The sequence below is a fragment of the Polypterus senegalus genome, chromosome 5 (assembly GCF_016835505.1).
Source record: "Polypterus senegalus isolate Bchr_013 chromosome 5, ASM1683550v1, whole genome shotgun sequence".
In the NCBI taxonomy this organism is placed as follows: Eukaryota; Metazoa; Chordata; class Cladistia; order Polypteriformes; family Polypteridae; genus Polypterus; species Polypterus senegalus.
Genome location: NC_053158.1, coordinates 50,173,711 through 50,200,209, shown reverse-complemented (window position 1 = coordinate 50,200,209; position 26,499 = coordinate 50,173,711). Strand labels below are relative to the sequence as shown.

General features: G+C 37.6%; 1 protein-coding gene across 1 annotated transcript in view; it reads left to right on the top strand.

The window, feature by feature from the left end:
- The first annotated feature begins 1,452 nt into the window (after window positions 1-1,452).
- Window positions 1,453-26,499, top strand: part of cpa6 (carboxypeptidase A6) — a 121,656-nt gene continuing 96,609 nt past the window's right edge. The window contains exon 1 of the mRNA XM_039754612.1: window positions 1,453-1,639. Within this exon, the coding sequence (XP_039610546.1) occupies window positions 1,539-1,639 (101 nt within the window). The 5' untranslated portion in view covers window positions 1,453-1,538. The remainder of the gene's footprint in view (window positions 1,640-26,499) is intronic.

Sequence of the window (26,499 nt, the reverse complement as noted above, 5' to 3'; positions counted from 1 at the left end):
GTGCATTATGACTGTTACAGTAATACAGTATGACCTTTCAAGTCATGTTGCCAGCTAAAAACAACACATTTCTGAAAAATAATCATACCTCTCACTGTTTTTGCATAAAGTTGACTTCAAGCATTCTGTTTTCTCTTTTACATCCCAAAAATTGCACTGTACATGTTACATTTAATTCTATCCATCCATTTTCTACACTCATCTATCCAGAGAAGGAAGGGTCACAAAGAGGCTGGAGCCTATTTCAGCAAACACCAGGCCAGAACAATCTCCAGACTGGGAACTAGCTCAGGTTATGTTGAAAATATACATCAGACAATCCACTTAACCTGGATGCCTTTGTACTGTGGGAGCAAACCCATTTGGACATGGGTAGAACATGCAAAATCCATACTAGGGGCAACAAGACCTTGAAGCCCGGTCTCATTGTTGCCAGAAAGTAGTGCTACCACTGCACCACCAGCGGTGGCTCTGAGGCTAACGATCTCTGCTGGTATATCTGGAAGGTTGCCGGTTCAAACCCCACTACTGCCAGAAGGGATACTACTCTGATAGGGCCTTGAGTAAGGCAATTAACCTGAAAATTGAACTGGGGCACTTGCTGTATAATGACTGACCCTGTGCTCTGACCCAAAAAGGTCATGTGAGAAAACAACTTCCCCTCAGGGATTAATATAGTGTACCTTACATTAAATAACAACTCTAAATTGGTTCTGCATGATTTAGTTTGCCTTGTGATGGACAGGTGCCATGACCAGGCTGCATCCCTGCCTTGCACAATTCAAGTGCAGAGATAAGCTCTGGCTCCCTGCAGCCCTGAACTGTGCCATCTGTTGTGAAAACACACAGTATATGGTTGGATTAAATTTGTATCCACGTTCTGCCCTTTCATTCTCAGAAAAAAACAAGATGGTAAAAAGTTTTTTTTAATGGAACTCAACTAAATATTATGAACACCACGATGAGGAAACGGCTTGTCATTTTCTTGTTCATCGGAATTATGGGTTAGGTGGTACTCGCTTGCATGCTATGGCCATTCCGTGTAACGGCACGTTACATCTTAACTAGAGGTGAAAAAGCGACTCGGGGGCACACCTTCCGCAGTCCTATTCAGTCGTAGGTGTCGTACCCTATCCCCACGTTGCGTGGGGCAAACTGCGTGGTCTCTCTTTGTTGCAAATGGCTTCAGTGAGTTCTAATTTATGCGCCAGCCCTTTCCTGCACTCCAAGTAAAAATTAATTGATGCCAAAGTCGCCTATTAATCTCTGACTGTAAATGCATACACGCGTGTCTGTAACTTCAGTAGCGAATGGTTCCGCGCAGTGCGCGCCCGAAGGAACAGCCTCTGCCCCCCAAACCCCGTCCCCTCCCCCTGTAAACATTGGGTCACGTGGCGCCGGCTACCCGGTCACTCTTTAAAAGCCTTCGAAGCGCCTCAGTGCCTTCACAAGGTGTTGAGCACACGGTCTGCGCTCTTCTAGAGGTTAGGGCAGGAAACACCTACGGGTGCTAGTCTGAGAAAATTAAGTTAGTCACCATGGGAAGTCGGCTGCTAGTCACCGCTGTCGCTGCTGCTCTTCAGGTGGCATTCTTGGTCACCGGGGTTACCGGCTACCTCTACAATAACCGTTATGCTGGGTGAGTAAGCTGCTGCACTTAAAGCACTTTCGAGTAAACGCCGCATCTTGCAGACTTTTTTGGTCGAACTCGGGTAGATGAGTAAAAGGAAAACGACCCCACTTTTACAAGGATCTGACGTCGTGTTTAAAATTCAGCATATCTCTTATTTTCATACCTCCAGACATTCGCTGTAAGCTTTCCATATAGGCTCACGAGACGAGAAAAGGACTTGAAGCTTGCAGAACGATGAACAAGCGAGAACTACCGTACCTCTAATGCGCTCTCTCGCAATCACCTCCGCGGTAACGTGCATGCACCTAGTCTGACGAGCGCTTAGCTTTTATTTATAGCACACTTCTATGATTTATGCACAATCGATGAATTGTACACAGTGATATGATAATATGACCTTGATGTGTTAAATGTTTACAACATTAATGACAAAAAAGCACAGGAAAACATGGCATGCAATGCACAGGTAAAGATAGGGGCTAAAGGCTGTGGGGTTTAAGTTCAATGCATTAAAAGAAGTTCGGTGAAAAGCATTTTAAGCTGTCTCTTAAAGTTGTCGTTTGAGTGGGAACCTGTCATGTGTTGTGTGAAAGAGTTCGAATTATAGCAAACTATTCAGATCTTTTTCACTCTTTCAGTTATACTTTGTTTTTATTTATGATGCTTAACATACTGCAGTAAACTCCCCTGTGTGTTTTAGTCTGCTGCCTACATTGTAAAAATGTGTTAAAACACCTGGTATCAGTCATTAGGATATATTACCTAGGTGAGACCTGAAAGTACATTCTTTTTCTTTTAGTAATTACTTTGTAAAAAATTCTGACAGTTTGTTAATAAAGCCAGATTTCCAGTAAAATCACCAAACATGCACTTATACAGATTTGGAGCATTGCTCATATACTGGAACTGTCATCTCTAATTCACATTATTAAAAAGATGAATCTGTATTACAGCTTTGTTCTTTTTTTCTATTTTTTTAAACCTGTTTTTTATTAACATCCTAGGTGTGCACATATATTTTTTTGGGACCCCTCTCCTAAGCATACACAATTGTCAGCTTCATCCTCTTCATTCTTAAAGTATCATCAGTTTTTCTTTAATATAATGATGTTCCTATGATGCTGATTACCTACTGAATTCTTTTTGTTATTTTGCCATCACACTTTAACAGAGGGTCAGAGTGCTCTTTCATCGTCCATTCACCCTCAGAAAACTCTTGTTCAAATGGGTTTTGGAATTATCAAGACCCTAAGGGTTAACTTCAGTGTATCATGGTTGTTGCACATCAGCCACTGGTTGTTCTCTACTCCAAATGCATTATCCCACAGATGAGCAGTTTGGTAATCTGGTGACATGACATCCACTGTGTTAAGATGAATTCACAATCTTGAACTACTTGTTCCTAGACTTGTGATGCATTACCCATCTGATAAACCTGCTGATTTGGCAATGGCTGCTATGAAGGGATGCACTGATACATTAAATAGCATGTGAACCTGAAAGTTTCCCTGCTCCTATCAAGGGTCTCGACATATGCCAGAAAAACACACCTCTCCATCCTAACCTCCAATTTTCCTCCAGCTGCAGAGATTCAAAGGGTGTTTGCGATATCCTGGTTTTTGCATCTGCATAAATGAACAAATGCTTAAGATTAATCAAACAAGTCGATGTTTTTCTTATTTTTCAGTGTCCATGCTTTTCTTTGTTTTGTTCGGAGTATAACTCTGTTAGGTTGCCTGCAGTAATTCATCATTCACCGACAACGTATAGTGAGTGAGTTGTGTTTTCTGATATGTACCTTTGTTGTACTTCACTGTTAGTTCATGTTGCATTGCATGAGTCGTGTAACACTTTGCTTCACTGTTTATCAGATTATGACCACATGAGCTCTGCTGACTGAGTACTTTTCGAGTGGTGACCCATCCTTAATACACCTGTAACATTGTCATTCTGGTCAGTGTTGCTCTTTGTGACACATCAGAGGCCAGTTACCATGTCCTGTTTAGATATGCTTAAATCATATTAGTGCCCATTCTACCACTGTTGGTATCTGTCCTCCAGTTAAAGTTGCATTTTCTGCAAATCTGAAGCTGCCACAGATTAAGCAGTTTCTTACATGGCAAAGTAATGTGTATCATATAGGGAAGGAGTGTTTCTTTGATTGTCACATATTTGCAGTATATAATAATATCTATATAGAGGTCTGAGTTTGGTCCATCCCCAGTTCCTGTCTGACTGACTTTTGCATGTAATTCCCATATTCTCATGGGTTTCCTTCTGTTTTTTACAGATGTTCATGGTTGTTTAACTAGCAAATTGAAATGTATCTGGTATGAGCGAATGTAATTGTGCGTGACCGTGCTTTGCAATGAATCGGCATCCTCTCCTGTTGGTTTTCCTACATAAATGTTCATTGTATAAACCAAAACTTCTTTACTTGTTATGTGCTTGCCCTGGTGAGGATTACAGTGGCATCACACAAAGTTGAACATACCTGGTAACTTTATGCATAGTAATGACTTTCAGATACTCCCGGAGAATTATCAGATGTTTCCATGCTAGGTGAGAGATTTAATCCATCCAGCATGCCCTGGGACTTCCACTTGGCCTTCTCCTAGTGCCCTTTGGGGGGAGGCTCCCAAGGGCTTAATCACCACTTACTCAAACCCACATAAACGGTTTCTCTTGGTATGGAAACGATTCAGCTCTTTTACAGGGTCTTCTAGTATTGTTTAGCTGCTCACCATATCATGGAGCAAGAGCTCAGCAGACCTACAGGCAAGGGTTTAGCTCCAGCTTAGCCATCATATTTGCAAAACTGCTGCTGCTGTACTTATTTATTAGCCAGCCACTTGGCCAAGTCTGTTTACATTCTGGAACGGGACCCCAAGTTGATGGTTTTGTTATTGCTTGTCAAATGGCCTGTTTGCTGTGTGGGTTTAACATTGTACAGTGGTATGTTGTTTTAACATATTTCAGTGTTTTAGCACTTTAAACCAAACATCTGTGCTGCAGATTAGACTAGATCCTTGAAGACTACATGTTTGCACAGCAGACAGATGTCATTATTTTATTATACCAGAGGGAAATTTGTTATAATAAAAATCTGTGGAAATTCTCTCTGTAAATAATTAGTATGCAGCAAGGCCAATGGTAATTTGACATTCAAATCACACTGGCTGTCTCTGTAGTTTGTTTATATAAAAGTCAAACACTCTCACTGTGTGATTTTTCCATCAATACAAACAGGTGCATCTAATCAATTAATAATTATTAGAATCTTTTGTAGTGAACCAAGTGTCTGGAAATTAATGCTTGCATATATTTAATTGTGCGCTTTTTTATCTCTCAAATATTTCCTTTCCATTCTTGGCTGGATGCACAGCAATTAGAACAAATCAGCAGATTAAAAATGTCAGCCAAGTGCACTGAGAAATCAGGTGGACAAAATGTATATTCAGATAAATTCTTCTTAAACAGATACTGTCTTCTGTATATAATCCTCGTGGTTTTATCAGGAGAGTTAGCATGGTGAAGAGACGTTCATGTTACAATTAATATGAAAATAAAGATTCTAAACTTACATATTTAGAATCAAACTAATTTGCAATTATATACTGTAGGCCTTCAAGAGTAATAATAACATTTATTTGTATAGCACATTTTCATTTTTTTGCAAGGTGTCAAAGAGATAGAAGAGACAACGCTTAAGAAAAAAGTAACAAACACAAAGCAAAACAATCTTTCTGACCTAACACACTAAGCTACAAAATTCAAATGTCTTACACACATATGGAAGTGATACAATCAGAGATGAACTCTTTTACAAGATCAGCACAACTATTATCAGCATAAAATATTAAATCCATGTACGTCAGAGTTTAAAGAGTACTCTCAGAAATCTCTTTTTTGGAGGTTTGAAAAAATCATCTGTGCACTTATCTTGAATTTTATTTTTCATAATAATGTAGTTTGTTGGAAGGTGCTTTGGTAATACCATTCATTTTAGTAAATGTGAGTATTTGCCTGGAAATTTAGCTAACTACTGTGTCCGATATGATTTTAAAAAAGACAGCAAAGGAAGGAGAAATCAATTGAAAACTGGGTTTTTAGGCCAATACTGCAGTATTTATACCTTACAGTTGAGGATGGGCAGTTTACACAATGTGCCACTTTATTGAAATACCTATGTATTTTTTTGCTAGTGTAATTTGTAAAGTTTATTTTTTTATATGTTACTCTACTCAAAGGTTCAAATTTATGTAACTGTTGAATCTTTCCGAGTAGCATTGAAGGTAGCATTGATACTTCATAGCTGTTTAGGTCTGGTTCAGTTGTGGTATAAAGGTGCCTTCTGTTTGTATTTGGCATATGTTCCCTTTCTTCTATTGGGTTTCTTTTAGGGACTTCAGTTTCCACACAGCCTCTTTGGTCATTCACTGGTCAAAAGCTATTATGTCAGCATAATTTAATGAGTGTTCTTTTATTAGGAAACAAAATAATATAGCAGAACAAAAACATTGTTCTTGATTTGCAGACGTCACAAGAACAGCTCCTGTTCTCCACACCACCTGGCCGAGGGGAGCAAGTGCCGTCTGAGTCTGACTGGGCACAAAGAAGAAACCAGTTCAGTACACAATGCCAGTTTATGCAGATAGTCATAGTTACTCATTTCATGTGAGTTTAGAGTCACTTGTTAATATAATATGCACATCATAAGGATGTGAAGGTAAAAAAACATGCAGCCACTTGCAAACTTCATACACAAGTATTCAGACTTATTCTGCTCTTCCTGTGAAACAGCAGTGCTTACTGCAGTGAAAGTGAACTTGAGATGTAGCTTAAAGCCATCTTAAATCTAGATCAAAAAGAGACAGAAAGAGAGAGGCGATGAAAGGAGTTTTTGTCAAGATATTGTGGTAGGCAAGAGGGTTGGCCAACCCATTAGGTAGACTTTGATTCAAGACTCAAATAGGCAGGCCCAGAGAGGCAGTGAGATTTGTTTCTATTCTTTTTGTATTTTGTCATTTTTTTAATTCATCCTCTTAAATATTTTGTTAATAAAAATGCCATTTCTGTTTATTATTGACCTTCCATGCAGTGTTCTTGGTGTGCAGGGCTACCACAGAGATTCCTTCCTGTCGCACTATAATTAAAGGCCTTCTGTTTATTTACAGGAATTTGAATACACTACTTGTTTTATTCAAGTTGCTTAATGAGAATGTATGAGAAGGACCAGTAATCAGAACTGGACTGAACTGAACTGACAGATCCTGCACAGACTAACACTGACATATAACCCTTTTCATTATGCATTGTTTAAGCTTAAGATTCAAACTTGTAATCTTTCCTTGGTTTGTGTTTAATGAAAATAAGAATTGCAATGTTTGTGAAAGGAGTACTGAATCATACACAGTTTTTGTTTTTGGTAACATTTGATCTGTTTCCTCATAATGGAAGTTATATGTAACGTGTATTTAATCTATATTTTTATTTACATTTGTTTACTGTTCTTTGAACCTTTATTTTAAATGATGTATTTTTTTACCATGTTTGGATTATAGAAAAAAATAAAAGTTGTGTTTTTAACAATAGTTATCTTTTAGAAAGATCACTTGAACAGAATAGAGACATTTTCTACTCTTGTTTTAAATACTATGTATTGCCAAAAATTCTATAAATGTTTGCTGTTTTTGTTTTTGGGTTTTGGGTGGGGTTCAGTATGGAAGTTATGCCTACAGCATTTTGATTTTAGCTAAATTACTCACCACACTATATTGTTGGTGAATAGTGTAATAAGTGAAAGGGTGGGGGATGCTGTACATTAAAATTATAATACAAAATTATAATTCTTGGTGTCATCTGTTCCAATTCCTTAATTGTAATCAGGGGAAGTCAACAAAATAATAAATCCCATATGATTAAAAAAAAAGTTCTAGGCATTTTCAATTTATAACAATAGATGGATAAAATGTTTATTAGATTGATCATTAAATCATGGCATATGTTCCCAATATAGTATTTATGATGTAAAATTGATTTTAGGAGTTTATTTAATAGTTTCAATTTATTTAAAAACACATGCAAAGTGTTTAAAAAACACAGATGTCTGTATAATTAGATTATAATGTTTTCATTTCTTTTTCTACAGTCATTTGTGTTTTTGCAAAGATATTTGAAGAAAATTAAACCCTGCAGAATATTTTCCTTCAAAATCAATGTTACATTATGCTAAAATAATCACATTTCAGTCAATCAATCAATCTTTATTTTATATTTTGTCATTTAAAGCATACACCATTACTAGGTCCCCTTATAGTACAAAGAGGATTATATGGTAGTGTCATGTATAAAAGACAAAAATGCAGGACAGAGAGAATCAAGAGGAGCTTGGAAATATAAGATAAAAATTTGAAAATGAATTAATAAAGGAAGCATTACAAATCAGACACAGTTAAAATATAATATTTGAAAGATGGACAAATGTCAAAATGGAAAGACAAAGAATGGTTTTGGATAAAGTCATAAATGTATGGGAGGAGTTTTCAAAGCTGGAATTTTTGAAGTACTTTTATTTAATATTTGTTTATGAGAAAATACAAACAATTGTAAGGGAAAAAAAACACTAAACTAAGGCAGCCTACATATGTATATTTGCATTTATATTTGAAGGTCTATAGTATTTGTTTAATTTAGATCAGCTTGAGTCAAGTCAAGTGTTATGGTTTGATTTTATTAGAATAATGGCTGTGATTTATGGCCAGAAGTGTTTAATAATTAATAATAATAATAATAATACATTTTTTTTTGTTTTCAAACACTGCTCTAGTGCTGACCTATTGTGTTATGCGGGGAGGCAATGGGTTTTCTTTAATTATCAGGGTAACATATACAGATTTGTGGCCTGCAGGCCAGTAGAGTAATAGCCCTGCCATATTGTAATTGGAAAGCATATTTCAAAAATCCTGTGTGCTTAGTTTAAATAAACAGGTGTTTTATTGAGGGAGTGTAAAGGAGGGCTCAGTAGAGACCACAACTGTGTGGGAATTTCAGTAATGCAGGACAGGAAGAGTTTGCCGAGACAGGAGGTTGTTAGATCGCCTGGTGGTAAGGTCAATGGCAATGCTGTCAGTGACACAAGACCCCTGGCAGGAGGCACTTTGCACCACTGTAATGGAGGATGTCCAGAGATTAACTACTTGTGGAACATAAGTAGTCATTAATAGTTGGAAATTGCAGGATATAGACAAATAGAAGTCCACACTAAGAGGTAGCACTCTTATACTCACTGTAGGCCAATGTCTGGGTATGGCCTGTTCATTTATGAGACGTCTGGGAAATAGGAGTTGCAGGTGCTCCTGACACTGATTGGGACATTTCTATTGGGACTCTCCCAGGAGTTCTCTAGGCCAGTGTTTTTTTAACCTTTTTTTCCTCCTAACCTTCTTCTCTCTTTTGCCTTCTGTGTCTTCGAGACCCAGAATCGCCTTGGACAGTCGTGCCTTTTCCTTGGAGAAACACAGATGCAAGACAGTTTGTAACAATGGCGTTTTCTTAAACTACCTGTGGCGACCCATCGCAAGATAATTTGCAACCCACACATGACTCTTTCCACACGACCCTTGCCCAGCGAGTACAGTTGTGAATCATAGCTCTTCATGACTCAGATTCAGACATCACAGGTTACGACCCTTGCTTTAAGAACCTTTGCTCTATGCCATCCCTGACACCTGAAAGAGGTTTATATGCCTCTCCCAAAAATAGTTCTTTGCCAGATTAGCAAGTACAGAGTTGTGAAAAGTATTGGTAAGAGTTTGCCAGGCAGGAAGCAGAGATGACAAAAAAAAGAAAAGGGTTGAGCAGGAAGAGAAACAGACTATACCACAAGGTAGGCATGGTATAGGATTGTGGTATATTGCACATGGATGACAGAGATGACAGAGAATAGATGCACAATTAATCAGTATTTTATATTGTAGATGAAAAGGGAGGTAGAGTCCCCCGACTCATTGCAGTAGTCCATAGTATGTCAAATACTACGTATTAGTTTGTTATGCAAATAAATAACCAAAAGGATTAAATAGAGAAGAACACAACTATACTAATTAAGCAGGAAAATGACACAGTGCTGCCTTTCTGGTCCTATCTTACCAGGTCTTAAAGGTAAGGTGTTTTGCCCACGTATCAACTTAAAAGTAGCACACAAATATTTTTTGAATTTTTTACATTCAGTATGCATAAAGTGACTTCTAAAAAGGGTTATTTTTAATTTAAACATTAATTAACCATTAATTCATGGAATTCATTGTTAGAAACGAGGTGTCATCCCAGCAGTGTTGACTGAAAAGCTTTTAAGAAATGCACATTTGAAGAAGCAGTTTTATTTTCTGTTCAATGTCGCTTTAGTTATTATGCAAGAAATGCCTGCCTCCTACTTCATAAATTATTTTGGCTTGTTTTCTTTTGAAGAGAAATTAGAATATGCACATACTGCCATTACGTTTGCTTGTTCAAATAATTAGTGTTTTGAAGTTGTTTTCTTATTAATGCAATACTTTTTAATGTAATGTTCTTTTTGCAAAGTACCAAAACTCATTAGCCTAACAGTGTTAACTCGTTCAGACAAACAGATGAAAGATAATAGCTGCTGATGCAAGTTTTCAGAATGCTCTTAAATGAAAAATGAGAAACATCTAACATCAAAAACAATGTTCTGACCAGACTCAGTAGAAGTTGCTAATTATAATTCAAAAACCTCAAAATTTCAACAAATTTGCTTTAAATCTTTCTAAACAAGAAATACTTTTGCATTTTAACTTAATACCATAATCTAATGAGTCTTTAACTTCTCTTATGGGTACACAGCACTTTGATCTTTATTTGTTTTAAGGATAATTTAGTCTATCCTGGAAATTCCTCAATTTAAGAACTTTGAAGGCTTACCTTAATCCTGTTGTCAACAGCCTCAGGAATTTTATTTTTAATAACACACAGCATTTTGACACCTAGAAGGCGAACAAAGTGAAACTTAAAACTGTCACAAGTTTCTTTTAGGTGCCTGAAAAAACTAATTTTTGTTCTCATTAGTGTCTTTCCATATGAATGAGCAGTTTGAGCAAGTTTTCTGATGTTGCGGTGCTAATGGTGGGCTTGTTTACATTCTGAAAATGACAGTGCATGCAGCTGGTTGGAGGCAACAGCAAGACTTGGAGAGACTAGCAATTATTATGGAGGAGGATTTAGAGCTTTAAAATCCTGGGTGTCAACAGTATTCATTTCAACAAAAACGCTGTTAATTATGCCCAGGGTGAAAGATTAATGGATTCAATAAGCCATTACAAAGTGCTAGTTTATTTTTTATTTTGGTTTCATAAACTAATTCCCAAAGTACCACTGGGAGGATGATAGTGCATAAAGACCATTTTACATTACATAATCTAATTGGGTAACATCTGTCCATTTATTTTTAAGACCTTCATCAAGTTCAAAATCACATAGAGCTGGAGCTTATCCCAGCAGCTTTGGGAGCAAGGTGGTAACCATCCATGTACATCTCACCAATCCACTGCGGGGAACATTCATGAACATAACCTCACTTATTCATGTTAGGTCAGTTTACAGACTCCACATTATCTAACACAAACATCTTTGGGATGTGGAGGGAGAAACAGATTATCCAAAGAAGAATCCAGACAGATATACAGAGAACATTCAAACTTCACACAACAAGTGCTCAGAAGGTGATAGGTATCAATTCTAATAACAATGCTGCTCAATTCTTTAAAATAGCAGCAAAAACCCATCTTCCAAAGGGAACACAATAGAACAGCATCAGTTTGCAACGTTGTATCTGAATGAAACATTAGCAGGGTCGTCCCCAGAACTTTTTTCCAGCCGGGTGGCAGTTAAAGTAGCCGGGTGGGGCGGGATGGGGAAATTTGGTGGTGGGGAAAATTAAATATGCACTCTTTTTATTAGTTAATTATTATTAATTATTTTCTAATGCTAAATATGACTTCCCTTTTTAAGGTTTGACACTTGTGCCAGAATATTATTTATTAAATTTAAGAAGTATCCAATTCAGGATCCTGCAACCCTAACAAAAATTTTAAATAACAATTGTTATGACATAAACCAAGAGCCACAAGTATTGTCACTGTCAGGAAGAAAAGTGAAAACAATGAAAAAAAATATGGGAAACCTAAAAAATTTTAAATATTCTTCAAAGCATTTGCATTTGCAGAAGGTGTCTTCAGTTAAATATTTATTCTTCTTTTCTTCTTAGAGGCCCAGTTGTCTGCAGCTTTCCCATAATCAAAGTCCCCAGGATCTGGGTCCTCCAAGGATATAACTCATCATACACTGTCATAGTGACTGTTCTGCAAAGTCATGAGACAGCCATCTAGTGTCACTGGCCATTTTCAGATTAATCTGGGGAATGTTCAGAATATTTTTAATTTCTGTTAAACCAGCCATCCTAACTGAAGAATTCTGGACGAAATAGAACAGTTGCCTTAAGATGTTGTGTAGTTTTGTTAAATAAGGTACAGCAGCTGCTGCCTAGGCACTTGCAAGGGCTAATTGGCAGCTTACACAGTGGCAGTTGACCAAGAGTCCAGATGTTTTATCTTTAAGCAGTTTTACCACACCTTTCTGTTTCCCAATCATAACAGCAGCTCCATGTGACCCTAGTCCAACCAGATTAGCAGTTTTCAATCCTAGAGTGTCCATTGTCTCACTTAGTGTGTTGGTTATAGTCTCCGCTTTGCCATCAGTCATATTGCGGGTTGATACAAAACTAATTCTGACCTCTTTAGTGACCTGGCAAACATATTTAATGTAAATAATTAATTGTTTTACAACTGAGATGTATGTGGTTTCATCGCACAGAATACTGAAAAAAATTTCTACGTGTATATTTTTCAGTATGTTAGATTTTATTTCTGATGCTAAGACATCCAGCAGCAGCTCTTGCATTATTCTTTCAGAAGTGTAATGTGCATTTTTACCAATATTGAGATGTTGTAAAAAGGAACAACCCATTTCTTTACAGTGTTCCAACAGCTTTTCAAGCAACGTTGTATGAGGCAACTCATTTTTTGCCAACCAATGCATGGATCTTAAAGCTCCAACAGGGTTGGGCTTCCAAGCCCTCTACCCGTGGCCCCCAATACAACCAGGGCGATTGCCCCCTTGCGGTCTGGAGGAGTCACAAGCCCTCCTCCGGTCCTCCTGGGCGTCCCGGCCAGGCTCCAGCCCCGACCAGGTCCCACACGGGATACTCCGGCATCGGGGCGCCGCCTGGCAGTGGCCACGGGTCCCTACAGGGCTGGGCTTCCAAGCCCTTTACCCGAGGCCCCCTACATAACCAGGATGGACGCCCCCTCACGCGCTCAGGGCCTTGCTCAAGGGACCAACAGAGCGGAGTCCCTTTTGGCATTTTCGGAATTTGAACCAGCAACCTTCCATTTGCCAGTGCAGATCCCTAGCCTCAGAGCCACCATTCCGCCATATATATATATATTAGTTTGCTATGTACTGAACAAGAAAAGAGCTGCTGTATGCTTAGCAGCACTATACAGACTGCACTGACGCTGAGAACAGAGACGTCACTTCTTGATGCCCTTTTTCTGATATCTGACAGGCTGGTTCCACTAGACTTTTTTATTTTATCAGTCCTCCTCTCGCCTGCCCACCTCCACATCCTCTATGCTTGTGAACAGCAGCTCCGCTCCCGCTATTAACATGTACAGCCCCCTCTCACCCGCCCACCTCTCCATACTCCTTGCTGTTGTATTAAGCTGCTCCACCCCTGCTATTACCATGTACACCCCCCTCTCGAAAGCCCACCTCCCCATACTCTTTGCTTGTGAACTCTACTCTGCCTCGTCCCTGCTATTAGCTTTAGCATTGAGTGATTGGCAACATCCTGTCCAATGCCTCTCCCCTTGCAACTTGCGATCCTGCTTCTTAAAATATTTGCCCGCTAGATCCCTTGCCATCTCTGCAGATCATTAGATCTGTCTGTGCCTGTAGATATTCTGCTGTCATCTCACAATGTCATGCGAGATGACAGCCGGGTGCTCAACTAAATTAGCCGGGCATTCCGGACTTCTGCACCAGTTATCTCTGAGCAGATGAAAGGAAAACAGAGATGTTGCGCTGCTAAGTACAGCACCATGTTTTGTAAAAACCAAACCCAGTACAAAACAATTCAAACACCTCATAGCAAAAGCCAGTGGACGGATAATGATTTGGGGTTGATTTGCAGGACTTGGAATATCAATCCATTCATTTTCTGTTCCACTCACATTTTGAACTGCCATCATCTCCATTGAGATACTACAGCAGGAATATAAAAGATCTGTACATAATAAGCGAGTGCTCTCAGACATTAAGTAATTGAACTGAAGCAAAGTTAAATTTATTAGTGGAGCACAGTTCCTGCAAAATGATGTAAGACACAGTGACCTGTGCACAAAGCAATTTCTCTGAGTCACAGCTGCTACAAGCTAGTCGGTCACAGGGTATCATTTTTAATACATGGCCTCTACATGCTGGCTTATTTTTGACAAAGTAAACTCTGTCAGGTATTGTTTGTCACCTGAGGTTAGACTTATATAATTATATGGTTGTTTAGAACTATATGATTATAAGTTATGTTGAAGAAAAAAACAGCAAACCAAAAGAGGATGTGCTCACAAAACTACTCCTCTTAGTGTAAATTATGTGACTGATGCCTTTGTGAGGACTTTGCTTGCTCATCTACAACATGACTGCTTTCATAAAGCTTTACTAAAAAGTATTTGTCTTTATGAATTTTCAGTTTTTATCCATTTTGAATTTTCTGAAACTTTGCAGATGTTACACCATCACTGAAATCTTAACAATTTTTTACGGCATCTGAGTCAGCGAATATTGTTAAATGTTCATATGTTTATTTAATAAAAAAATCATCTAGTGTCTCTGTATGAAAGATAACCTTTGTATCAGTAACTGGATGCACTATTTTTAGGTGTAATAACTGCATATGGACACTTCCCATATATGCTCCTTTATCTCAAACATTACTATGGTAGTATATTGGTTTTTTGTTTAACATTTAAAATTTAAGAGCAATCATCCATAAGCTGGTTGTTTCTGTTTCTAATACATCACCATAGCTGATCCACAGAATGATCCTTTAGAAATATTATGGGTCATCTAGGTGCTTTTGTTGAACTTGAAATAAGCACATTTTTTATTATTTCTATTTGCTCTCTTTTTTTATTCTGTGTTTAATTTTTCTACAGGTGGGGTTGTGAGTTCTGACTTTAACAAAGGTGAAAGAAGATTTATTTTACCAAAAGGTGTGTTTTCAAAAGATGCTTAAATGCAGGTAAATTGAGGGCCATTGAAATAGATAAAGGGAGGTTATTCCACAGCTTTGGAGCAAGAATGGATAAGCACTGGTTGCAGCTGAAGGAAGAGAGTTGTGATAGTCCAGCCAAGAACAAGAAGTTGCATGGCATAATTAGTGAGGAAGGGTTGAATTCTGTGAATATTACAAAGAAAGAAATGACAGGACTGGGTTGTTGAAGATACAGTATATGTTTGATTGTTTGATGAATGAAAGTGAAGAGTCCATAGTCACGCCAAGATTCACGACCATCACTGATGGTGAAAGGGTGACATCTTCCAGGGTAATGCTTAGATCAAATGTGAGGAAGGAGAATCAGAGGCCAGGTACAAGATATTTGAGTTTGCAAAGTCTTTAATTTTATTTTGTTTGTTTTGAAAGTACAACAAAGTTGAGTAAAGCAAATTAATAAAGATTCACAGTGACGGCGCCAAACAACGTAGTGTTTTTTTCTGCCATCTGGTATTTCATGGACATCATTTTAGAAGTACATATATTTTTTTAACGGAGTCTTTCATGAATATTATTGTTGAGGTGCACACATTTCTAAGGAGCTATGATTTAATTCTAAGAATGGAACGATGTGTATTAATGAGGTCATTGGAAGTGTGGTGTATGGCCGGCAGTTCATCCCGGCCAATACCCCCAAGTCGCCAGGTGGAGCCCTCCCTGCAGTATGGAGGTTCCCCGAATGCCAGCAGGTAATCTTGGACATTGGAGTTTTTATACACAGCCCTGACGGATGCCATGGGGGCCACTAGGAGACGCTGCAGGGAGGAACAGTGGTTATTTTCCTTACGCCCCGCAAGTACGTCCGAGTCACATGGACAAGGGGAATGAGGTGCTTCCGGGGTGAAGAAAGGGACTTGTTATCTGATCACATGGACTGGGGATTGGAACACTTCCGGGTCAGGGAATATAAAAGGACTGTGGCAGCTCCCAGACGGCGAGCTGAGCTGGGTGGTAGGAGGGCAACACATCTGGGAGTGGTGGATTGTTTATTGATTAGTGTATTGGTTTATTTAATGCGTATTGTGGAGGAGAGGGTGCTTTGTGCACTTTATTGTCCTAATAAATCAAGTACTTGGACTTTTACCTGGTGTCTGATGAGTGGTCTGAGGGTTCAAGGGGTCAAGAGAGCCCCAATCTGTCACAGAAGGTTATAAAGAGTGTAGACAGCCATTTTGCATTTGATTTAAGGGAAAAAAAGAAAATTACATTTAATTACAATAGAGCTTCTTTTGTGTCTGTTGTGGTTTGTACAAAGTGTTGTTTTTTGTGATTCATTTTTATTGCTATGAAAAAAAAACCTACTTGAATGAAAATATTTAACTATAGGAAATAACAGCCACTGACATACACATTCCAAGTTTGGTGTCATGCTACCTGAAACAACAATGTTATGAACATTTTAATTAACTTGGAAATACTATTTATTGTTTCTTGTTTCTGCTATTCACCAATAGTATCCTTATAATACTAAAGTTTGTGTAAGGCTGTCTTTTATGCTTTTTTGTCTTAGTGTGAGTGCAAAAAGCACTGGAATTATAAAGTAATGTTTGCAGTGCTTGAGTATTAAAGTATAAACGTAAAGAGGATGCACAGTGAACAGCTGACAGATGTGAGGGTTAAAACAAGGTATTAAAGAGTAGAAATACAAAAAAGGATAACAGCCTAAAGGAAGCAAACCAGGCATGACAAAAGCAAAGGTTAATAAAAATAAAAACATTCATTCTTTTAAAGGATTATCCAAAACAGGGGATAACCTGCTATCCATTAAGACTGAAACTTTTAATCTAGCAAATTCCTCTTTTCATTCATTTACATTTGTTGCAATCCCTGTAGTTCCATGGCTTCTGCATTGTACTCAGTGGCAGTCCCCTGTCCTTGGTCTCTTCTTGTCTGGGCTCTTCTAAGTAATTATTATCTTTGTTTTGTGTGTTTACTGTGTTGAGCACGCTTCTTTAGGAAAAGTAATTGAAAGGAATTAAAAAATAAAATAACTATATCCTTGATATGGATATCACAGGACACAATCAAGAACTAACTCACACAGAGATAAATTTAGGGTCACCAATTAGTGTAACCTTCATTGTTTGGGGCTCTGAGAAGAAAACAGTAGCAGAACCTTTATAAACACGAGCAGAACAGAGAGAGGCCAGGTCAAGATTTCAGCCCAGGTCTTTGGGGGTGTGGGGCAGCAGTGCTAACCACTGTTCTACTATTCCACCCCATCGTTTATTATAAGGCCTTTTGCAAAACAATCAAGAACTAAGTAAAGAAAAGGCATGTGCTCTGCCAGTACACTAAGCATATGTATGTGACATTACAGCTTAAAAAAACAAACAAACCTAAATGGAAAGTCAAATAAATAAAAATGTTTTTTTCTGTAGCCTTTCCACTTTCTAGCTTTTCTGGCATAATTGCCTCAGTAATAAAATTATATAGCTTTTAATTTGTGGTCTTGTGCTGTTGTACAGCCAAACTAGAATTACTCTTTTCTTAGTATAGCAATCCAGGCTTTCATTTCAGCTGTAGGCTTGCATATCTTAGCATTCCTCATAAGCCTGAAAGATTCATTTCTTTGCAAAGGACAGGTAGCATGGCCATTACATCCCTCCTTTATGACTTCTGAAATTAGACGAAGTCCCAGTGTCAGCACTGCTTTGTACTTATGATTCTCCAATGGCTTTGAGCTTGCCTCCTGCAACTTGCCATGATCACATTAGAAGTTCTTTAGGCATGAGTTTGTTGGCTTGATAAAAAGGCAGTAAAAACAAAGAAATAAACAATATGAAATATTAGAACACTGCACCTTCAATACCTAAATGTTAACTGGCACCAAATAACACAGAAATTGTTAAAATCAATAATGTAGAAATCTTGTGTAAACAAACTATGTCTCCTTGTTTCTGCTTTGTAAGAATCATGATGGATTATCTTTGAAGATTAGTCGATCTCTCACTGAAGATGACAGGAATTCGCCATTTTAGAAAGATTTAAAGCATCGATATTTTATTATATAAGACTTAGTTTATCTTGCACCTTTTTCAATTTGAAATAGTATTATAAGAATAATGATTTTTTAAAAGACATGCGATGTATTGTAGAAAAACCGTCAAGATTAAATGCTTCACATTAATGTAAGAAAGTTCTTGATGAAGGTGAGGATCACGAGGTGATTGTTCATGTAAAAATAACCCGAAAAGATGAAACAAATGAAGGCGTACAGTTGGAAGGATTTAATATGTTTGTTTGGTTGAAAGTCATATGCATTGGGATGGAGATCAGTTTCTTTACTGTGAAGAGGTTAGAATGAAGAGTACAAAGTCATTAACATAAATTTAGGTAGTAACACAAAACTGTGCATGGTACAATGAGAAATTTCCAAATATAGCTAAATCCATGCCAGGATTCCTTACCAAACCAAGAGGATATTCTGGCCTTTATTTTCCCTTTTAACTTGTCAGCGTTCACCATTATTCTTTATTTCTCTGTCTTTATTCAGATCTCATTTTCATTTAAGTCTCTGGCCTATAGCCTTAGAGTCTAGCTAATGAGACGGTATCCACCAACTGCCTGATGTGTCTGACATAGAGTTCAGATATACTTTAAACATATTGTCTGTTCTCCTTGCCTAACTTTAAATTCCAACCAAGTTTCATGCTGCATCTATCTAGAAAATTCATCCATCCATCATCCAATAGGCTATATCCTAACTACAGGGTCATGAGGGTTTGCTGGAGCCAATCCCAGCCAACACAATACAATACAATAGTTTATTTTTGTATAACCCAAAATCACACAGGAAGTGCCGCAATGGGCTTTAACAGGCCCTGCCTCTTGACAGCCCCCCAGCCTTGACTCTCTAAGAAGACATGGAAAAACTCCCAAAAAAACCTTGTAGGGAAAATGGAAGAAACCTTGGGGAAGGCAATTCAAAGAGAGACCCCTTTCCAGGTAGGTTGGGCATGCAGTGGGTGTCTAAAGAAGGGGGTCAATACAATACAATACACAGAACAGAACAAATCCTCAATACAGCATAAAAATAAAAATTTTAGAAGTACGGAGCAGAATTTAACAGTAGATGATATCATATAATAAGATTTGGATATTTTTAGAGTCCTGGAGACCTCATCCATCAAGCTGCCTCCCCCATTTGGCCATTCCACGGCTAAAACAGTGCTGGGCCAGCCAATCCAATGAATGGGCCCCTCTTTCCCATGATTCCTGCGATCCTCCATCAGGGATGACTTTACCATAGGCAGGCAAAACAACTTGGCAGGTGGGCCGTGGCACCAAGTGCCACATTTGAGTACCAAGAAGAGAAACAGAATAGGTGAGGGTTAGTATTCAATTTTATCTGTCATGTTATTTATATTTTAGTGCTAATGACTAACAACAGAGATGCAGTATGTACAGTAAATCAGCAGCTCTAGTCAGGATATGCAAAACTGAAATAGAGAGTCTTCAGCCGGGATTTAAAGGCTGAGACTGAAGGGGCACCTCTTATAGAAGCAGGCAGACCATTCCACAGTTTAGGGGCCCTGTAACTAAAAGCTTGACTTCCCACTGTTATTTTATAAATCCTTTGAATCATAAGCAGACCGGCATCTTGAGATCTTAATGTGCGCTCTGCTTTGTGAGTCATGGTAAGTTCAGACAAGTAAGCCGGACATTGGCCATTTAATGCTTTATATGTTAAAAGAAAGATTTTGAAATCTGCCCTAAACTTAACCAGGAGCCAGTGTAAGGATTTAAGAACTGGAGTTATGTGTTCGTATTTTCTTGTTCTTGTAATAATTCTTGCAGCCGCATTTTGGATTAACTGGAGGCTGTATAGAGAACAGTTTGAACATCCAGTGAACACCGCATTGCAGTAGTCAATCCTACTAGAAATAAATGCATGAATTAATTTCTCAGAAATTTCACAGGGCGCAAGGCAGGAAACAAACCCCAGGCATGGCGCCAGCCCACCGCAGGGTGCACACACACAAACCAAGCACACACTAGAGACAATTTAGAATCGCCAATGCATCTAATCTGCATGTCTTTGGACTGTGGGAGGAAACCGATGCACCCGGAGGAAAGCCACGCAGACACGGGGAGAACATGCAAACTCCATGCAGAGAGGACCCGAGAAGCAAACCCGGGTCTCCTAACTGCAAGGCAGAAGCTCTACCCACTGCGCCACCGTGTCACCCCTATCTAGAAAATGATCCCAGATAAATCAGAGAATTTTGGTGTGAAAAGTGAAAAGGAATGAAGAGATAAGCCAAAATGTCATCCACTTTGCAAGCCTCACCCACACTCCTTCCTGTTTGTTTATTGGAAAAATATTTGGAATGTTTATCCTGTTTTTGGGTGATACTGTTAGGGTCAATAGTGAACTTTCTTGTAGTGAATTCATCATTTTGTAAAAGAAAATATAAGAAAAGAGCATCCATCCATCGTGGGATAATTCCTAAAGTAAAATATATGTCATACCTGCTAGAACACCATTGACCATTGACACCACATACCACAAAATCATCGTTGTCTTTCAGTTTTCAGAATATGTGAAAGTACTGAGTACTAAGTAAAAATGAGTTAAAACGTTATTTCCACAGTGAAAGAGAAAGAGGGTAAAAGACACAATGTTTCAGCTGAAAGCGTAAAGGCAGGTAACATATATAGTGGGATGGAGGGAAGAAAGCAGAGCAGATGAAAGGAGCAGGTGTGAAGAACCTGTTATGATAATTTTTTGTCAATTGATTTTTTCGTATGTAGTACTTTTCTTAAAGAGCAACATTTACAGAGCATTTTTTGAAAATAGTCCATATAAGAATAAGTGATGTAGTGATCTGTTGTAACTCATTTTCCAAGAACAACTTTCATCTTCTTGCAAAATTTGTATGCCTAATTTTTCCCTTCTCTTTGTTTCCTATACTCCAGCTACATCCATTACATATTGACCTCTGTGCTAAAGTTTTTTTTTAATTGCAGATTCATATACTTCTTCATCCAGTAGAGGCTGCTGCAATATGTTGATCAGTAAAGAAATTGACAGGGTAAGAGTTAATAAGTGCTTTGTGTAGAGTGTTATTAGTGCCGATGCCTTACTGGGTTAAACCTCCCACCATGCGCTATATGCGTGTAGTTTACTTACTCTCCCTGCTTCTGTCTACGTCTCAAAGGAATACAGATTGTCCTGCTATGTGAGTGTTTGCTGGGAAGACTGGTTTCCCCTCAAGATTTGACTGTAGTAGCTAAAACTTGCTATAATTATTTTGTACCTTATCCCTAATTACGTATATGTTCTGAACCTGTATAAATACATGGGAATTGCTAAAAGGCATTGTTACTCTTTATTGATGTCTTCTGATCCTAGGTTGTTATGCTAAAATATGACATGAAAAGGCCCAGGAGTTGTTTAGGTTTTAAATTACATCAGAGGTTGTGATAATGTGCTGTCATTACTCTAGAATGGCAGTTCAAATCTTGCCTTATGCCAGTCTCTTTACAGTGAAACACCTGAAAAGATAAAATCATTCAGCTTGAGCTTTCATTGGGATATCTTAGGTGGCACATGTGAAAGCAATTATTCACAATTGTCATTCAGTCTTGACGAGAAAATTAGAGTGTCATTATACCTTATAATAAGTGTAATGAGCTACATCATTTAACTTGTGTGCAGTGCATTCAAGAAAAAAATATATTTATGCTTAATCTGTGCAGTTTTTAATGTTCTTGTAGAAACAAGATAAAGCTCTCTGTGTTGCTTTAACTGAAATTGAAGCATTGTGACTTTCACTCGTGTTTTTTTTTTAATGAGCTAAATACTTATGCTTCATATTTTAACAGCAACATATAAAAGAAGGAATATCTGAAGTGTGTGAGTTATGCTGCAATTTGATGTTGTACTGTATGTAAAAGGTAATCAACATCAGAAGTCCTGCTCTGGTTTTGTCTACATATCCTTAGTGTTAAAATAATAATGTCTTCTTTTATTAATTAAAACTGCATGAGTATGCAGTAGAAAAAAAGGAGTGTGTTGGTTTGAAAAGAATTGGTCAGTGCAAGGGTTAACAAGGGCTTTGTTTAGAGTGTAGGGTAGGCAGTGTGATCTCTGTCTGCCAGCACTGACAACCTTTCATTAGCCAAGAAATCCTGTGATCTTGCAGGCAGTTTATTGCTGAGTACTTCATTTCTGGCCCTGCTGATTTCTAGTCAATTAGGGGAAAGAAGTGATCTTTTTATATTGTACTTATTTTGTACTCCCACGAAGAGACTGACAAAACCAATTCACATCACTTTATGTAAATAAACCATATAAAATCTGAACACAGAAAAAATAAATAGCAAGGACAAAGACAATACATCTGATGAAACAAAGTATCATAACCTGAAATGTCGCACTTTAGAATCTAATAGATAGGATGTAGACTGCTTAGCATTACAAACGTTAAACTGGTAAGCACCGGGCAAATACAGTATACAGTATTCTAGTTTAAGCATCTGAAACCATTTGAAATCAAAGTTTGAATTACCCACAGGTTCAAAACATGGTTATAGCAAGGTAGTAGCCAACAAAATATAACTCTGTGAAGCAACATTTGAGAGCCCTTGCTGTGAGCTGTCTCTTGTGTTGAAACTGAGTAGTCTTAATTACTTACATACCTGTATAGTATGCATACATATTGCATCCCCATTTTAGTCTTTACAATATTAATGTTTTTATCTCTCAGTTAAATGCCATTTCCCAGCAAGATTATAGTATAAGGAGTCATTTGTCCTGAACGCACACCTATATAATGAATTGCAGTTTTTTTTTTTCTGCCTCCAATAGATACTGGATTTTGACTGGGCCTATCCGCTGCCTGTCAAAGCCATCACTGTCATTCTTTAATATTATAAATACACTGAATACATTTTATCTATATGCTCCTGCATCATAGCACTAACCACAGATAATATTCTGAAGACAGAAGGAATTCCATTATGTATTAGGCTGCGAAAAGTATTTTTTAAACTTTTAAACTTTATGCCACATAAAGACTTCGCTGAAATGAATTAAGCCAATATTTTTTATATTTGCATAGAATTAGGCATTTTTATATTTAAATATTTGAAATTAAACATTGTTGATAAAACATGAATAATTAAGTACTAAAGAAGATGTACAGTGGAAAAGAAGTAAATGTAGATATTGGCTTTCCACATCTGATACATTAAGTAGCTTCAATAAATGGACCTAGTTGGACAAATATGGACATAATGGCTCAGATATGTTACTAGAAGTATTAATGTTATTTGTCAAACTCCACTACTGTTATTTGCTCAGAATCACTAACAAGATGCACATCCAAAAAAAAACAGTGTTGGAGCAAGTTTTAAATTTAACAGAAATTAACTAGATACCTTCGTTCAGTTATTGGTTCATTTTCAGAATTTGCTTTTTTCCAATGAAATGATGCAGGATGATCCAGAGTGCATCTCTGTAATGTGGTAGTGCAGGAACCATCCAACAGAGAGTGGGAGTTCATTGAAGGGTCCACTGACACACATATTATCAACAGTCACTCAGGCCAGGTCAATACAGATCATGTCAGTCCTGATAACTTGCATATGACTCTGGTACGTGTGAGAAAGCAAGAGTACCCAATCATCCCTTTCTGTCATGGAAAATTACCCAAAAATGTAGTGGTAAAGTTGTGGTCACACAGTCAATTTCTCTGTTTTGGATATTTTGTCATTTTTAATTTTTTCTATCTTTCGCTTGCCCTTCAGGTGCCAATTTGCAGTTGATTCGGGGGTTTTCTACTCCTGGGAATTCAATGATGACATTGGCTTTTTACATTATTGCAAAGTTTCTTTGTTATGAAATATTCTGAAATGTTTCCACTGCCATTTTTGAACACCCATTTCTGAGGTCTTGTCCTTTGTCATTGTGAACTGTCAACGAGATAAAAGTTCACCACAAGGTCATATCAGTGTCTGAGTTTGCAGATCTTAAGCAGTAAAAACAAATACTTGATTTTCCTTTGGGTAACGATCTTCTGGCAAAGACCTTTGTTTTGATATTTTTGACTCTAATTATCATCTTGTGGTTTGGTTTTGGATGCTGTATATCTTAATCTCCTGGTATTTGACCCATTTATATCTTTTGGCCACATCTCATGCCCTGGTTACCTTATTAAGCTGTTCATGCTTTCCTGCAAAGCACAAAACTCAGGTCATGACCTAGTATGCAGAAGTAAGAAAAATCTGAGAATTATGTATGAGTAAAGACAGAATATTGCTAGATTAAAAATGCATAACATTGTTAGAGCTGCATTTATGGAGCAATGAGGTTGATGTAAGTGAACCAATCATACATGGTGTACAGAAAATGAGCATTTGCCGTTGTGGACATATTGAGTAACTATCAAGATCCAACTCACCCCCAAACTGCGAGTATATGTATTAACAATATTGACCTGGAAACTTTGCAGATTGTACTGTCTTGACATGTATGAGTAAGCAAATCCCAATAAACTGCCAAGGAATTTTGTGGGTACTGTGTAAGAAAGTGACCATAGAAACACCCATACAGACATATTTACTATAAACAGATGGATACCAGCATTTGGACCTGTAACTGTAGACCTGTGACACAATAGTGCTCACTGCCATGCTATACCTGGCAGCGTTCTGTTTTTTTACCTCTAAGACAGGTATTGTGGTATGGTGGCCAACACACAGGATTTAAACCCAAGGTTGTTGGTTCAAGTCTTGTTCTTGACTCACTGTAATGGATTTTTGTTGATATTTTGTTGATTCACTGTATTACCCCGAGTAAGACAATTAGCTTACACATCCTTATCAATTATACTGCATTTGACAAATGTGTTCTTTGGATATTTATAAAGGTAATGGCTACCATATTCTTGTTACAATAGATCTTTCTCCATTTATTATCCTACTTGAACTTATGCCAGATTGAACCAATAGTGTCTTCATGTAGGTTCTTTAAATACATTGGTGACTCCTTGCCTAATCTTGCTAAACTAGAAAAAGTTAATAGTATATTATTCTCCATCTGCTATTTACTATTCTTCACTCTGGAAGTGTCATTTTGGATATTCAGGAAACTATGATGATCATTCTTGAATGGAATTATTCTTTTTCAACCTTTTTTGCATGTATTCTTTACTTTGTTGACTTTTTATTTTTAAGCAAGTGGAGAAATAACTACTGGGTAACAGAAATATTTAAACGAGAAGAAGGATACTATTATTTAAGTAATGTGATTGTAATATATGGCATTGTATTATATGTTATCGCTACCTAAAGACACAGAGTACTAAAAAATACATTGTTATGCACACTTGAGTCCCATTGAAATGAGTTTAAAAAAATCCACAGCTGTAAATATATATTTTTTTTCTTTAAACGAACAGAAACAATAATTTCAAAAGCTAAAATCAGGTGTACAGGCGTCTAGTTTTTTAGATCTTCTATGAAAAAATACATTTGGCAACCACTTAGGTACATCCCCCAAATAGTGAACTGTTCACTTGTTTATTCTCTGATCAGCCCAGATTTTTCTGGGAATATGCTTCCTTGCCACAGAAACACAGCCCACACCATACTGCTAGCAAACAAGCTGTATTGTTGACACTATGCCAGGATACATCCATGATTTTGTGCATATTCTGATCTTCTGGAATCAGCCTAAGCAAAGTTTTCCAGTACTTGGATATCCGCTGTTTGTGCTCCTGCAAACATCCCTTTTTGTTTTTTGCTGACTGGAGTGGAACTTAGGTGAGTCATCAAACAGTCATGTCCCATTCTTGACATGGTAGTATGTGTTGTATGTTCTGATATTACTGTTGTACTAGGCTGTAATATGATTGACTGGTTCATTCTTAATCTGTCAGCCTCTTTTATTGATGACCTGTTTGGATCCTACAGCTATTGACCTGCTGTTTTGTAAGTGCCTGGACACTTCTTTATTGGTCATTGACACACATGGCCATGTGTGAAAACCCAGACTGGGTTACCTATCCTCATACATTCATGTTTGTTGATCTGGCAGTCATGCAGCACTGAAAGGCACCTCAGTCATTAGAATGCACAGTCTTCATCTGAATTGTGGACAAATACAAACAATTCACTGGTACCACCCCACCTGTTTTAAACCACACCATCTCCAAATATGACGTTATCACAGATTGAGCAATGAGTTAGTGAAGGTGAACCTTATAAAGCAACGTCTCATCAAAGAGGTTTTAAAAGAAGAACAAAGTTTCTTTCAAATGATTTGAAATTCTAGTGATTTGATCAGCAGGCTGGCAGGAGGTTGCTGACTGTTTATTATTCTTTTTTCAATGCAGAATTACTCACTGTGTTTTTTATTTTGTATAACACTGTTTGCTTGATATCTGACAGTTTATAGAACAGTTATCTATTGTTTGTTTGGTTAATTCCATGTTCAAAATACAAG